The sequence below is a fragment of the Ischnura elegans genome, chromosome 4 (genome assembly GCF_921293095.1).
Source record: "Ischnura elegans chromosome 4, ioIscEleg1.1, whole genome shotgun sequence".
Lineage (NCBI taxonomy): Eukaryota > Metazoa > Arthropoda > Insecta > Odonata > Coenagrionidae > Ischnura > Ischnura elegans.
In genome coordinates, this window is record NC_060249.1 from 134256281 (window position 1) to 134269990 (window position 13710).

Below are 13710 nucleotides of genomic sequence, written 5' to 3' on the forward strand. Positions count from 1 at the left end.
GTTACGCAGTTCATTCATCGTACAACAATTTACTTTGACCTCCGAAAGTCATATTGGGGGTCAAAGTCATAGAGATTTTAGTCGACCGCTTTGACTTTCTGACCACTTTTGATTAAGATATTTTAAACTTCATTCGCTACTTCGATTACCAAAATTTTATCACCCTCAATAACTTCAATAGCATTTTAAAAAAAGGTGATTGATTGTTTTTAAACTCTAGCTAAATTTGAGGATTCTTTTTCAAAACTCTCCTCTACAATTCTAGGACATTAAGCCTGATATAGAAAGTAGGAATTCATGGTGTGGTATAATTTAAAAATTCTATCTACTGCTGACGAAAGAGATAACTAGCGCGTTTTACAGTAACCAAGTATTTTCTTATACATGCGACTTCCGCAGTTTCACAAAATTCTTTCAGCATTTGAAGACGCACAGTGTAATGTAGAAATAGAAATATATTTTAATGAAAATATTTTACTCACCTGCGGGCAACAAAACAGCAGCTGTTTGAACGGCGTTGTTTATCATGTGCGCAGCAAAACCGTTTTGATAACTTGTGATGTACAGGCCTTAGATCTGAAGGAATGACTCTGAAAAATGGCATGGAAAGACATCCTTCTGCTGATGCAAGTTTCTTTTCTTCGTTTTTATTATAAATTTCTGTATTTTGGAGGAAGATGCAGAAGTATTTAAATATCTTTTATGCTCTTGCGTCTCCAAGTGCTTCGAAATATCATTCCTACTGCCGTGAAAAATAGAAAATTACCCGTACATTTCACACATTAGACAAAGTAATCGCTCCTGGATTTTTTTAATGAAATGAGATTCACTTCTTAAATGATCTTTGAATTTGCATCCTCTTTTGTTACGCATTATGACAAAAATCTAAAAAATAAAATCATGTCATAAAGAGTTTAAAAAAATACATACGTACAAAATTACAAGAATTTATTTATTAAGTTATTCAATGAATATATATAATTGATTTTTTTAAAGCAAATTTATCTCTAAAATTATTTTAATCCAATCCTCTCTTTCTTTCTAATTATAAATATGTTAATAGGTATTATTTATTCCCAGAATTTTCCGTAGCGTATGTAAATCGTAGGTGTCACTTGCAATGCCGGCGCTAGACCTTTTTCCACCATCGCAAAATATAAATAACACGAGAGCTGTCTGCTAAGTAAAAAATTATGCATTTATGAAATAACTAAATTACTTACCTAAATAATATGAATTCTGACTTGTTGACATCCCTTTTTAGTAGCGCTAGCGCGCAGTTTAATTTGCATCGCATAATTGACCGTTTAAAAATTACTATATGCGAAGGCGTTGCCGCGTTACTTCGTGGACTACCGGCAAATTCTTTACACCATGACCCTTTTCCTATATAAAATTCCACCCGTTTACAATTTTTGTGCAAGATTTCATGTTTTTATAACGATGTTCCGAATGATGCTAGATCGCTAACGAGATAAGAAAAAAATCTGCGGAAGTTTACAAAGGGCTTTGTCTTCATTTTACTGCCACAATATTTTTTCGTCGCTGCCAATGCCGAAAAATGCCACTGTTCATTAATTGTAAGTTCACCAATCCAACCATGGCTGAGAGAATACTTCTTGTACATAACGCAATAAATATTAGTACTTCTAATTGAAAAATCGCGAAGAAAATTGTCAGAATACCGCAGTGATACAGTGAATCCCCATTCGTAGCCATGCGCTACGACGATGAGCGTCCCAACCGTGACGTCACGTCGCTTTAAAAGTGGGTGGGGAAGGAAGGGAGCGGAGGGGAGATGTTGGCCACACGGCGAGATATGGGTAGGGGTGGGGAATGGCGGGTCTAGTTCTTATATGGTCTAAGTGTCGAGCAATTCCGTGGTTCTCCTCCGCTTTGATCGCTCGCGCAACGTTTCAAAATTCTAACACGGACGACTGAATGGACTACACACCTAAATAAAATCAATCATTTGATAGGTAATACTCTCATTTACGTAAATGCTATAATATATGCCATCGATAACATTGAACTTACCCGAGGTAGAGGGTTGAGAAGTTTCCGAGCTCGTTATCTGGGGCTTGATTTTTTCCCGCCAAAAAAATCAATATCTGAATTAACCCACTTATTTTTGTTCTGCAAAAACACGTTTATTGTTCTACGGCTCTTTTACCATCTCAGTGTCGCCCGAGTAATGAAAGAAATCAGCCAGTTTTGAATTCTTAGCTTCCTGTCATCTTTCACGTTCGACCTTCCTTGTGGCCTTAGAATAAGACACAAAAATGATATGATACGCCAACTATGGGTTAATGAATCACCTTAGTATGTTGCACCTCGGAATTAAATCACTTTCACCTACCTTAAAATGTACTCATATAGATGCTTGTAACGAACGCTGTCCTTCTCGGCCCACTTCTCTCGTAAATTGAAAAAAATATTCCTTCACGAGTGCCATATCCGAAGACTGGTTCATAGAAAATAAGTATTCAATTTTCACTGAACAATTAGAGGAATCTTAACAATAGCTGGAGTTGTCACACACTGGAAGAAGCCTAGTGGCAGCCGAATTGTTAGTTTAAGCCGTGTCAAATGGGCTATATTGTTCCTGATATGGTCACTGAATCATGTAGTGTTTAGGCATGGATAAAATTGGTGCTGATAATGCTAATAAATGAACCAATTGCGTCTGATAGAGAGACTCAAAACGGAGGATTTTATCAGCGAAAGCGACTTGCCGAGAGATAGCGCGCCATGGCGTTAGGATAGCCAGGCGTCTCTGTAACACATTTCGGCTTATAAATTTAAAAAAGGCAACTAAAGGTAGATAATTCTTTCTAAATTGCTTCAAGGATAGTATTTTCTTTGCATACTATTACATGAGAACACAGTGGTAGAGCGTGGTTTTTTTTATATCTCTAACTGTGCATAATTAAAAAAAATATTTGCATATGATATTATAGCGCGCTATCCTGACACCCCGGACGCTTTCATAACATTAATAATTAGGTTTATGGATCATAAAAAAGGTGAGTTTGCTGAAATAAACTCAAAAGAAAACAAAAAAATGGCAATTGGTTATGGTATTTATCAAGTTAAAAAGCCGTCAAAAATTTGAGAAATTACACTCAAAAACTTTCGCTAAAAATCACTCCTGTAATTCGAAAAATGGGCAGTAAAGGAAGATATAAAGATCTATTTACAATGGAATGATGTTTTAGCTTCACATATTTAGCATTTTTGGATGGTTTGAATGCAATCGAAAAATCGACTTTTGTCCGCCGAAAAGGGCATCTCAGACCACTGTGCGGCGTATCGCTCGTTTAACTCAAGCGATGTCCCCTTAAAAGTATTCTATAAAATAGCTTAATACTCTAAATTAAAATGCGTATAGATGAGTATTATCGACGCAAAATCCCACAATGACAAGTTATGCGAGTTACTGAATTGAACTTGTATGTTACCTAGGCATAGCCCAGACCTGGTGAACGTAGGTAGAGATGGGGCGGTTCCCCAAAACCTTGGTTGAGAGGTAGACAATTTATATTTATATTTTTATTAATAGAGCGCCAGGTGCATGCATTAGATGCACCACCAAGGAAGATAAGTCACCACCTTTTATGACGAGATGAAGTATAACAGATACAAGTTTTATTTTCACCAGGATTTAATATAAATTCACCAACATTCTGGGAATAGTAAGGAGTTTCCCCAATTCACAAATATGCCTCCAATCATGAAGTTTCCTCAAAGTTAAAACACGCTCACTCAGGTCACACTCCGCGAAAACATTTACTCTTCATCTTACCACACTTTGTAAGATAAAATAAAACAAAACAAAAATATAACTCCTGTCATTTCAAAATAAATATTCTGCTGCTTTCACCCATAAACTTGGGAGAGGAAGACAAAATCCACTCTGCAGCCATATGGCGATGTACGCCATCGAGAGAGAAACAGCTGGCTGCACTAAAATGGGACCCGATGCGGGCGAAGTGGGAGGCATGGCGGAGAGGACTGCGTCGGAGCGTGTCTGTTCAAACCAAGGGGGCGACAAACCCCTAAGGATAATGTGTATAGGTTTTGATACATCAGTGCCATCTATGCCAGTGGTCCAAGGCTGCCGCGAAGTTTGAATGCCCATCTCAGCGCGTTTCAAACTTTTTTTACGCGTCACGATAGGGCATGCTGTTCAGGTTTAATAATGCTACTGCAATTGCGAGAAACTTAAAAGAAATGAATGTAGGAAAATCATCCCGATGAACTTCCCCAGGTTACTTAACTAGTAACCATAATATAAGATTAATGTACAAGGTCAACTGACGATCTGGTGGTTGGTAAGAATAATGATCATGGAAACTTAGTTCAGTGGACGTTGGTATTTATTGATACAATAACTGGTAAAAGAAATACAACAATAACAATTTAAATATGGCATTCTATAGATGAAATCTGTGGAAGTTAACAATTTTACAAGCACATGAGATTCACAAGCAACAAATATCAATGACAGCAGTACGTTGCAATGAGATATGAGCAGTCTTTGCGTAATAGGAGTAAGATTCCATTACTTAAGTAAACACACGATAGTTATAGACAATGAGGGTGACCCAATTTTCTTTGAGGTAGATGTATCTCGCAATAGCTCTGGTACAGGGAATATAATGCTAATTCTGAAACCATAGACAATAACAACACTTCACTAGAAATAAGTATGCAAGTTTGGATATCATTTCATGGAAGATAATTATTTAATTATGAAAGGACATTATTTCGTATAAAGTTGTTCATGATGAGTACCCATTAAGATATACAACATATCTTGGCAGAGTAGTCTTAAAATGAAAGGTTCTTATAAGTTAATAACCATCACTCATACGAAAGAAAGCATTCCAAATGTGGAAAACGAGAAAAGCGAAGAATATTTTACAACAATGTAGTATATAGGTTCTTACTTCAAAATAAAAGACATTAAAGTTTTAAGAAATGTAAATATCGTAGAACACTTAATGAATAATGCTCAATTAATGACAATTAAACAGTTGGAAGGACAGAGTTGAAATAGCAAATTACATACATAACCAACAAAATGGTAAGGTTAAACAAACCAAAGCGAAGCAGTAGCGATAAATGAGTAGTTTGAACACTACGAGTACTGCAAGTACAATGAAAAATACATTGAAATATAAGGAATACAAGACACCATGAAATTTTGAAAACATGAGAAAAAGTTAGCTAATCACAGGTTGAAATCAAAATGGAATAATGGAGGAAACAGAATTACTCACATTTTCATCTCCAAATACATTTCATACCCACGCAATTTAGCAATAGTCAAGATCATTGAGTCTCGTAGCCTTCTTCAAGCAACTTCCAAAATCGTAAGGGATAATGTCAGCAATAAAAAGTCTGCAGTTAACACTAATATCTATCAATAAGCCTCAATACCACCTTTGTTTACAACGAGATTCAATATGGCAGCCCCCAGTTTATTACTGCCCAGCAGACTGCCCAGAAAAACAGGCTACACCAGCGCCTCTATGTTGGATAGGCCGTTGGACCACTGGGGCTCCAGAAAATCAAAACAAGAGGTTTTCTAAACGATATATTACAGTTCTGTTGCCCCCTTGGTTGTTCAGACTGCGCACGTCGCCGGGTTGGGAGGGCTCCCGGGAGGGGAGGCGAGGAGGGGGAGTAGGGGGTCAGAGGTCTGCGGGACGCCAGAGCCTGTTTTTTCGGACGCAAGTCGGATCGCGAAGAGTCCCTGTAACTAAAATTTTCCCTCAGCTGGTGGGCATGCACAGAAATCGCGGCGGAGACCGTGACAGATTTCTTAACACTGGAATGGTCAGGGTAATGGTTACCTGGATGCAGTGATACAATGGTAATTTTTGTTCGAACCCGCAATACTTCATCTACAACTACATCTACATAATACCCCGTAAGCCGCCTAAAAGGCGTGTGGCAGGGGGTGTTAGGACACCAGTTTTTTACAGCTGCAAAAAATGAAGAACTCTAAAGAAGTTTGGACTAGCGTTTATTTAAGTCCTTCATGGTTCGGGGGAAACTCGAATTACCATATCTATCCGTTCAGCAAAACATTTCGCTTAATTTATCGCTTCTGTCGCACCTGGAAATATAGTGTGGCTCTAATATTATGTTCCCCATGTCGCCCTTAAAGATATCCATTCGCAATTGTTCAAGCTATCTAAGGCTATCGCGCAGCCTCCGAGTCTCCAGCGGCTCCCAGCCTCATTCGCATAAAATTTGGGTAACACTGTCTGTACGCCCCTTACAGTTTTTGACGATACGTACAGTCTTCCTTTGTATTTTATTCAGTTCGCGGATTAAGTCTTTCTGCATCCTGATTCAATCCATTCTGATCCCATACGCTCGCTGCATATTCAAGATGCAGTCGGACGAGTACGAAATCGCAACTTTCTTTTGCTTTTTCATGCGAAAATATTCCCACAATACGCTTGACGAATCCTAATTTCTTCAGGGCTATGCCGCAAATATTCTTTTCATGCGTTCCCCATGTGAGGTTCGAGGTTATCGTAACTCTCAGGTATTTCACTTCGTCTGTTGCCTTTATTTTAATACCATCCACTGCATAAACATGGTTAGAATTGGGAAAATTCCGGAAGAAATGTACCGCCATGCATTTGCTCATATTAAGTTCCAATCCCCACTCCGGGCTCCATTATTGAACGTAGTTTAGGTCAGATAATAGAATTTCATTGTCAGAGTGATCACTAATTTCGCGATAAATGACCGCGTCGTCAGCAAATAAACGTATTTTAAATCTAATACGGGAACGAGATCATTAATGTATGTAATGAACAACAGGGGCCCTTTTACGCTTTCTCGTGGAACATCAAATGTAACATATACAACGTCAGAGGTAATACCGTCAAGAAATACTTCTTTTTACGATCACTGAGAAAGTATCCTATCCAGTTTAAAACTGTTTCGTTTAATCCGAATGGCTGTAATTTGTATGAAAGTTTATGTGAGGTACAGTCTCGAGAGCTTTCTTAAAATATAGAAAAAAACGTCGCCAGATTTTATAACGTCGCGAAGGAAGAACGCTATCTGTGGTTCGCATGATCTACCTTTTGGAATTCGTGCTGACAGTCATGGAGGAAGTTACGTTTGTCTAAGAAAGTCATCATATTGCAACATCAAAATGGCAAGACGTAAAGCAATGCAGTGATTTCTTGATAAAAAGCTCGCGTTACCATTACAAGTGAAATAGAAACGCCTCACCTGTCATTTTAACGGGCGTTGGTCTTTTAACACATTCAAGCCGGCGGACGCGAATACGCGTCCGGAGTGTTTTGCCAGGAAGCCTATGGACGCGCATTCGCGTCCCGTAACGATTCCGTTTCGTCGCCTTCCCCTACAATAGGGTTTTATTGTGTTCATTCTCTTCCGACGCCAGTTCCATAGTACCACTTGTGCCTTCGTGTTGGTGAGAATAGTTTTCGAAAATTACATTTTATTCCGTTCCTTCAAGGCATATTCAGGTGAGCACTGTTTGTAGCTTTTTTTCAATTTGCCATTACCAATTCGTGACATTACCGTTTTATTTTATATTACATTACGTCCATGTTCTCTTTATTCTAGTGAGCACAGTATCTAACTTCTTTTCAATTTATCGTGACATTACAATTTTATTTTATATTGTATTTCGTCCATGTTCTCAATTTCTTACTAAAGGCATTTAACCCTCGAGCGGGCATGCCTGATATTTTTACACGACCGGGAGCGTGGCGTACTCTGTCCACGATGTATGCATTTATACGATAATACTTGATTTTTGTTGAAATTTATCTTTATTTGTAGAAATTAGTTCAAGCTAGTGCATTTATAGGTAATAAAAATTTAAAGGCACACTGTTGATACGAGGCTGGTTGTGCGGCGTAATGTATACGCCCCGGTGGTCGGGTTCCCTTGCCAATCTAAAAACAATTGCTGCAATACTTTTTGCTTTAAAAACTCGCACTTTTGACAGCAAAAATGACATTGTAAGAATAAGCGAGGCCATTCAAGAATAGCAAAGGATGATATACACGGCCGGTCGCGCAGCATACTTTGTACGTCTTGACGTTGACGTAGTTCCTCTTGCCGATCTATATTTAAATTACCTTCATAACCTAGACCTTTGAAAACTCGCACTATCGACAGTCAAAACTACATTGTAAGAATACACGAGGCCATTCCAGACAAGAATGTACGCACAATACTGAAATCCTTGGTTTTCGAAGATTGGCGCGCTTTATACGCCACCGTGCCCTCTCGAGGATATTCTAGAGGAGGAGGAGGTAATCGGAAATATAGATCAATCCGACGAAGACTCGGATGATGAAGAGCAAATAAATACCCTAAGTGAGGGGGATAAGGGTATTTTTTGGTTCTTGGAGCCTTTCCACCGCGACAAGGTTGTAGCCCAAGGGAAAGGAATCTTTCCATTAAGGCAATAAAAATATAGGAAAAAACTTTATTGTCCTTTTCAATCTTTTTCACCTTTTTGCTAATTTAATGTACGCAATATGCATTATGCAATTTAGAAAGCGGAAAAAAGAATGTGAATATTATTAATATATCATACTTTTCTCTTGATACAGGTGGCTTAATATTCATAGTGACTACAATCAAGATATCTTCAACAAGGGTACTAAAAAAAGATTTGCCTCTAGACCGCGAGCGGTAGTTTTATCAGTGCTTTACGCATATAAATTGAGAATACACCAAATCATAATCAAAGATCACTAAATCTCGTGTTCTACCTCATAAATATCTAGGTCTTAGACAGAGTCAAAACTATTATGCTGCATGTGGGTAGAATAGGAACTTGTATGTTAATGTTTTATAGGAGAATTGATACTTGTAAACACTGCCTGAAAATGATATTTGATACCTGTAAAAAATCCTTCCGGAAGACTGTATTCTGTGTTAACTAACTTTCACTATTATTAAAATATTCTACCGATTAATGTAGGTTTCCATGGAGTGATTAAGAAGGAATCATGGATCCTCCCCGTACATCATGCGCATGCCTCTTCAATGCACAATAAGACCAACTACCTTTCATTCTATCCAAAAATCCTAATATCCTTCCCCTTCCTTTAGCTCTAGCGGGTAATACGCTCGCAACCACTAAGGTCCAGAGAGCTGGCACGGGAAGGGACGTAAATTCACACTGACCATACGCTCGCGTCTTCAGCACCAGCGGCTGATACGCTCGCAGCAAGCTCGCGTCTTTACCACTAGCGGGTAATACGCTCGCAGCCACAATGGTCCAGAAAGCTAGCACGGGAGGGGACGTCATTTCACACTGATCATACGCTCGCGTCTTCAGCACCAGCGGCTGATACGCTCGCAGCAAGCTCGCGTCTTTACCACTAGCGGGTAATACGTTCGCAGCCACAATGGTCCAGAAAGCTAGCACGGGAGGGGACGTCATTTCACACTGACCATACGCTCGCGTCTTCAGCACCAGCGGCTGATACGCTCGCAGCATGCTCGCGTCTTTACCACTAGCGGGTAATACGTTCGCAGCCACAATGGTCCAGAAAGCTAGCACGGGAGGGGACGTCATTTCACACTGATCATACGCTCGCGTCTTCAGCACCAGCGGCTGATACGCTCGCAGCAAGCTCGCGTCTTTACCACTAGCGGGTAATACGCTCGCAGCCACAATGGTCCAGAAAGCTAGCACGGGAGGGGACGTCATTTCACACTGACCATACGCTCGCGTCTTCAGCACCAGCGGCTGATACGCTCGCAGCAAGCTCGCGTCTTTACCACTAGCGGGTAATACGCTCGCAGCCACAATGGTCCAGAAAGCTAGCACGGGAGGGGACGTCATTTCACACTGACCATACGCTCGCGTCTTCAGCACAAGCGGCTGATTCGCTCGCAGCAAGCTCGCGTCTTTACCACTAGCGGGTAATACGCTCGCAGCCACAATGGTCCAGAAAGCTATAACGGGAGGGGACGTCATTCCACACTGACCATACGCTCGCGTCTTCAGCACCAGCGGCTGATACGCTCGCAGCAAGCTCGCGTCTTTACCACTAGCGGGTAATACGCTCGCAGCCACAATGGTCCAGAAAGCTAGCACGGGAGGGGACGTCATTTCACACTGACCATACGCTCGCGTCTTCAGCACCAGCGGCTGATACGCTCGCAGCAAGCTCGCGTCTTTACCACTAGCGGGTAATACGCTCGCAGCCACAATGGTCCAGAAAGCTTGCACGGGACGGGACGTCATTTCACACTGACCATACGCTCGCGTCTTCAGCACCAGCGGCTGATACGCTCGCAGCAAGCTCGCGTCTTTACCACTAGCGGGTAATACGCTCGCAGCCACAATGGTCCAGAAAGCTAGCACGGGAGGGGACGTCATTTCACACTGACCATACGCTCGCGTCTTCAGCACCAGCGGCTGATACGCTCGCAGCAAGCTCGCGTCTTTACCACTAGCGGGTAATACGCTCGCAGCCACAATGGTCCAGAAGGCTAGCACGGGACGGGACGTCATTTCACACTGACCATACGCTCGCGTCTTCAGCACCAGCGGCTGATACGCTCGCAGCAAGCTCGCGTCTTTACCACTAGCGGGTAATACGCTCGCAGCCACAATGGTCCAGAAAGCTAGCACGGGACGGAACGTCATTTCACACTGACCATACGCTCGCGTCTTCAGCACCAGCGGCTGATACGCTCGCAGCAAGCTCGCGTCTTTACCACTAGCGGGTAATACGCTCGCAGCCACAATGGTCCAGAAGGCTAGCACGGGAGGGGACGTCATTTCGCTCTGAGCATACGCTCGTGTCTTCAGCACTTGCGGCTAATACACTCTCAGCCACCATGGGTCGTAAAGGTAGCACAGGATTTGTCGAAGCCGCTCTCGCTCACCATGACAAGAGTCGCCTTCTCCGACCTTTGTCCCCAAGACATCCCCATCGGGACCTCACATGTCCTCCTTTCCATCCAGCCTGCTCAACACGCGAGTCCAACCGCCTACGTCGGAAGAGCCACCCTCCATGCTCCCTATCCCCCTTGATCCCATTACTGAGTCCAGGGCCCTGGGGATGGTCAGACACCTCTAGCCGCTGCCAGCGCTGCAACCGTAGTTCCAGACCCTGGTCCAAGGTCCAGCCACGGCATTCCTCTGTAACAACATGAGCTTATATCGGAGACCACTCCTCTGGTCTCCTTCCCAGCCCTGCATGCCAAGTTGTGCCGTAGGACCACCACACGTTGGGGCCAAATGCTTCAAAGGTGATGATAATTATTAAATTTCATGTAATTTGTTTGAATTTTGGAGTATAACAGTTTTCGACGTCACATATTCTGTACATGATATTGAAATATAAAGAAAACTTATATTTTTCCGAGAACTTGGAATTTTGGTGAAAATTAGACAGTAATTGTTCCTTATGTCCAGTAATAAGGGGGGGATATTTTATTATATTATATTACGAATATGAAATTGATTTTGTACACGTTATAAGCATGTATACATAGTTATGGCTTAAAAATATATCTAGGAACATAATAAGGTAGCAAAGAAATTATGAAACATTATTGTGTAACAGTCAATCTGTGTATAATGAAGAACAGGCCTACGACCACTGACTTAAAAAATGCTAACTCTAAATATAATTCGTCTCTAATTCGTGATTTCTCATATACAACAGTGACGACGAGGACACTGCTTCATTCTCAACTCAGCGCAGTGGATCACCCGTGGACCCTTATCACGTTGACGCCCCGGAGGACACCGTTTCCGGGGACCCGGATTCGGATACGTAGCTCCTGTCGACGGACCAGACACCCTTCCGCTGGAGGAGCTACTGGCTCGCACTCCGTAACAACAGTTGGCGGTGAGTGTTGAATTCGAAATTTACCCAGGGTGAAGATATACCCAAATGGCGATGAATCAGTGCTTTATTTGGTATTGTCCGGTGCAAACATCCCAAAACCCACAAATACTCTTTGTTTTCTTAAGATCAACGCCCTCAGAAGAGTTAATTTCAGTTCTAGAATCGATGGTGTCCCGCAGAATTTTGATACGTGAAATACCGAAGTGTGGGTTTAAAGCAAATTTAATCCCTAAGTCCTCTGGTGGTTGCCGTTCAATTCACGACTTGAGTCCATGGACCGAATTTTATTATAGGCCAAAATCCCGCCTGAAATACGCCACCCAGGCGGTCAGCATAATTCAGTTAAACGCCTTTGTCTGCGAGCTCGACCTCTAAGACGCATTTTACCAGCGCTCTTTTCGTGCAGGCCACGGGCGGTTTTATGGAAATGCGTGCAATGATAAATACTTCGGTTTTACAAGGCTTTCTATGGGCCACTGTCTTGCTCCTGCTACCATGCAGCGGTGGGCGCGAGCGGTGGCCACGAAGTATATTCCTGGTTCCAGACTGTCTTCGTACCTTACTTAGACGACTGGTTAATTGTCTTCACCTGCGACCAGCATACTGCAAGGACCTTAGTGTTTGATATAGTGAAATTCCTGGAAGATGACATTGGCATCAGCCTAAACAGCAGAAAATCATAATCAAATTTGTTTCAACTCCTGTAGAGGTCTTACCGTACCTCGGCGTGAAAATAGACAAGCATCAACTGTGCGACTGACGCCATATCACACGCTTTCACGCTCGAATTTAGCAATTAAGAAAATTCCTCGCCTTCGGGAACTTGATATTCCTAAATTAGCTGGTTATATTAGTTGGATTGGTTATATTATGTATTTTCTTATTATTAATGTGTGCCGTCGCAAGACAATGTGGTTAGAAAAGTGTTACGAGGAAGGAATTTTCCATCAAGTGTGCCGGTGCCCGGCATTTAGTTTCTTCTTATGTTGGCTACGTCGACGCTACGCCCTTTCAGTGGGCTGCTGTATCCCCAATTGGGAATCGAAGTGATTGAACAGTTCTGAGCCCTGATGATATTTTTAAATAAACTGAAACGTTAGATAACAGCCTTATTGCATCGTATACATTTGATCTATACTCTTAGCAGTATTTTATCATTAATGGTGTTAGAGAAAATTAAGGAAAAAATTTTTTGATACAGATAAGTGTGATAATACTCGGTGCAATTGCCATTTTCATTGAAAAATAAATGGACTCCTGAAGTGCCGGCATCGGTGGCGGTCGGGTATTGTCCACGACTGCCGAACATAAGGTCTTACGTTCGAGTCCCGCGTGTGTAAGTTTCCCCTATTCAGGGCATGGTTGTTCGTGTACGTTTAATTGTTAGATTTGTCGAATACCCCGATATAACATGGCCTAGGTGAGCTGTATTCGGTGGTTTGGGAATACAATTAAAAAAAATAAATAAAGTGTGGTTGCCAATAATACAAAATTTTATTCATATGCGTCTGATTTGGATCCAGGGCATATTCCATTTTAAGTTTTATTTTTTCCGACGCTGCTATTAGCGTTCTTACTCTTAGCCATTTTACACGTTACAGTTCCCCCGAATTTCCCCGGGTGAGATTTCGTAAACTACACAAAACGAATTCACACGGAGCAGACATCAGGTAACGCGGGGCAGTGGCGTAGCCAGGGGAGGTCCGGGGAGTCCGGACCCCCCCAAAATATAAGAACACAATTATTATCCGTCATAAAAGAAAATGAAAATTTGAAAAATCGTGAATTTGCCACATATTTCTTTAGCAAATGGAGT

General features: G+C 41.6%; 1 protein-coding gene and 1 long non-coding RNA gene across 2 annotated transcripts in view; both read left to right on the top strand.

Moving 5' to 3' along the window:
• LOC124158078 overlaps positions 1 to 9178 on the top strand; it is a 65709-nt gene extending 56531 nt beyond the window's left edge. Inside the window, exons 4-5 of the long non-coding RNA XR_006864701.1 lie at positions 8628 to 8709; positions 9002 to 9178. This is a non-coding gene — a long non-coding RNA (uncharacterized LOC124158078). The remainder of the gene's footprint in view (positions 1 to 8627; positions 8710 to 9001) is intronic.
• A 1997-nt stretch (positions 9179 to 11175) lies between these two features.
• Positions 11176 to 13710, top strand: part of LOC124158250 — a 60117-nt gene continuing 57582 nt past the window's right edge. The window contains exons 1-2 of the mRNA XM_046533443.1: positions 11176 to 11289; positions 11709 to 11894. Coding sequence (XP_046389399.1) covers positions 11190 to 11289; positions 11709 to 11894 — 286 coding nt within the window. The 5' untranslated portion in view covers positions 11176 to 11189. The remainder of the gene's footprint in view (positions 11290 to 11708; positions 11895 to 13710) is intronic.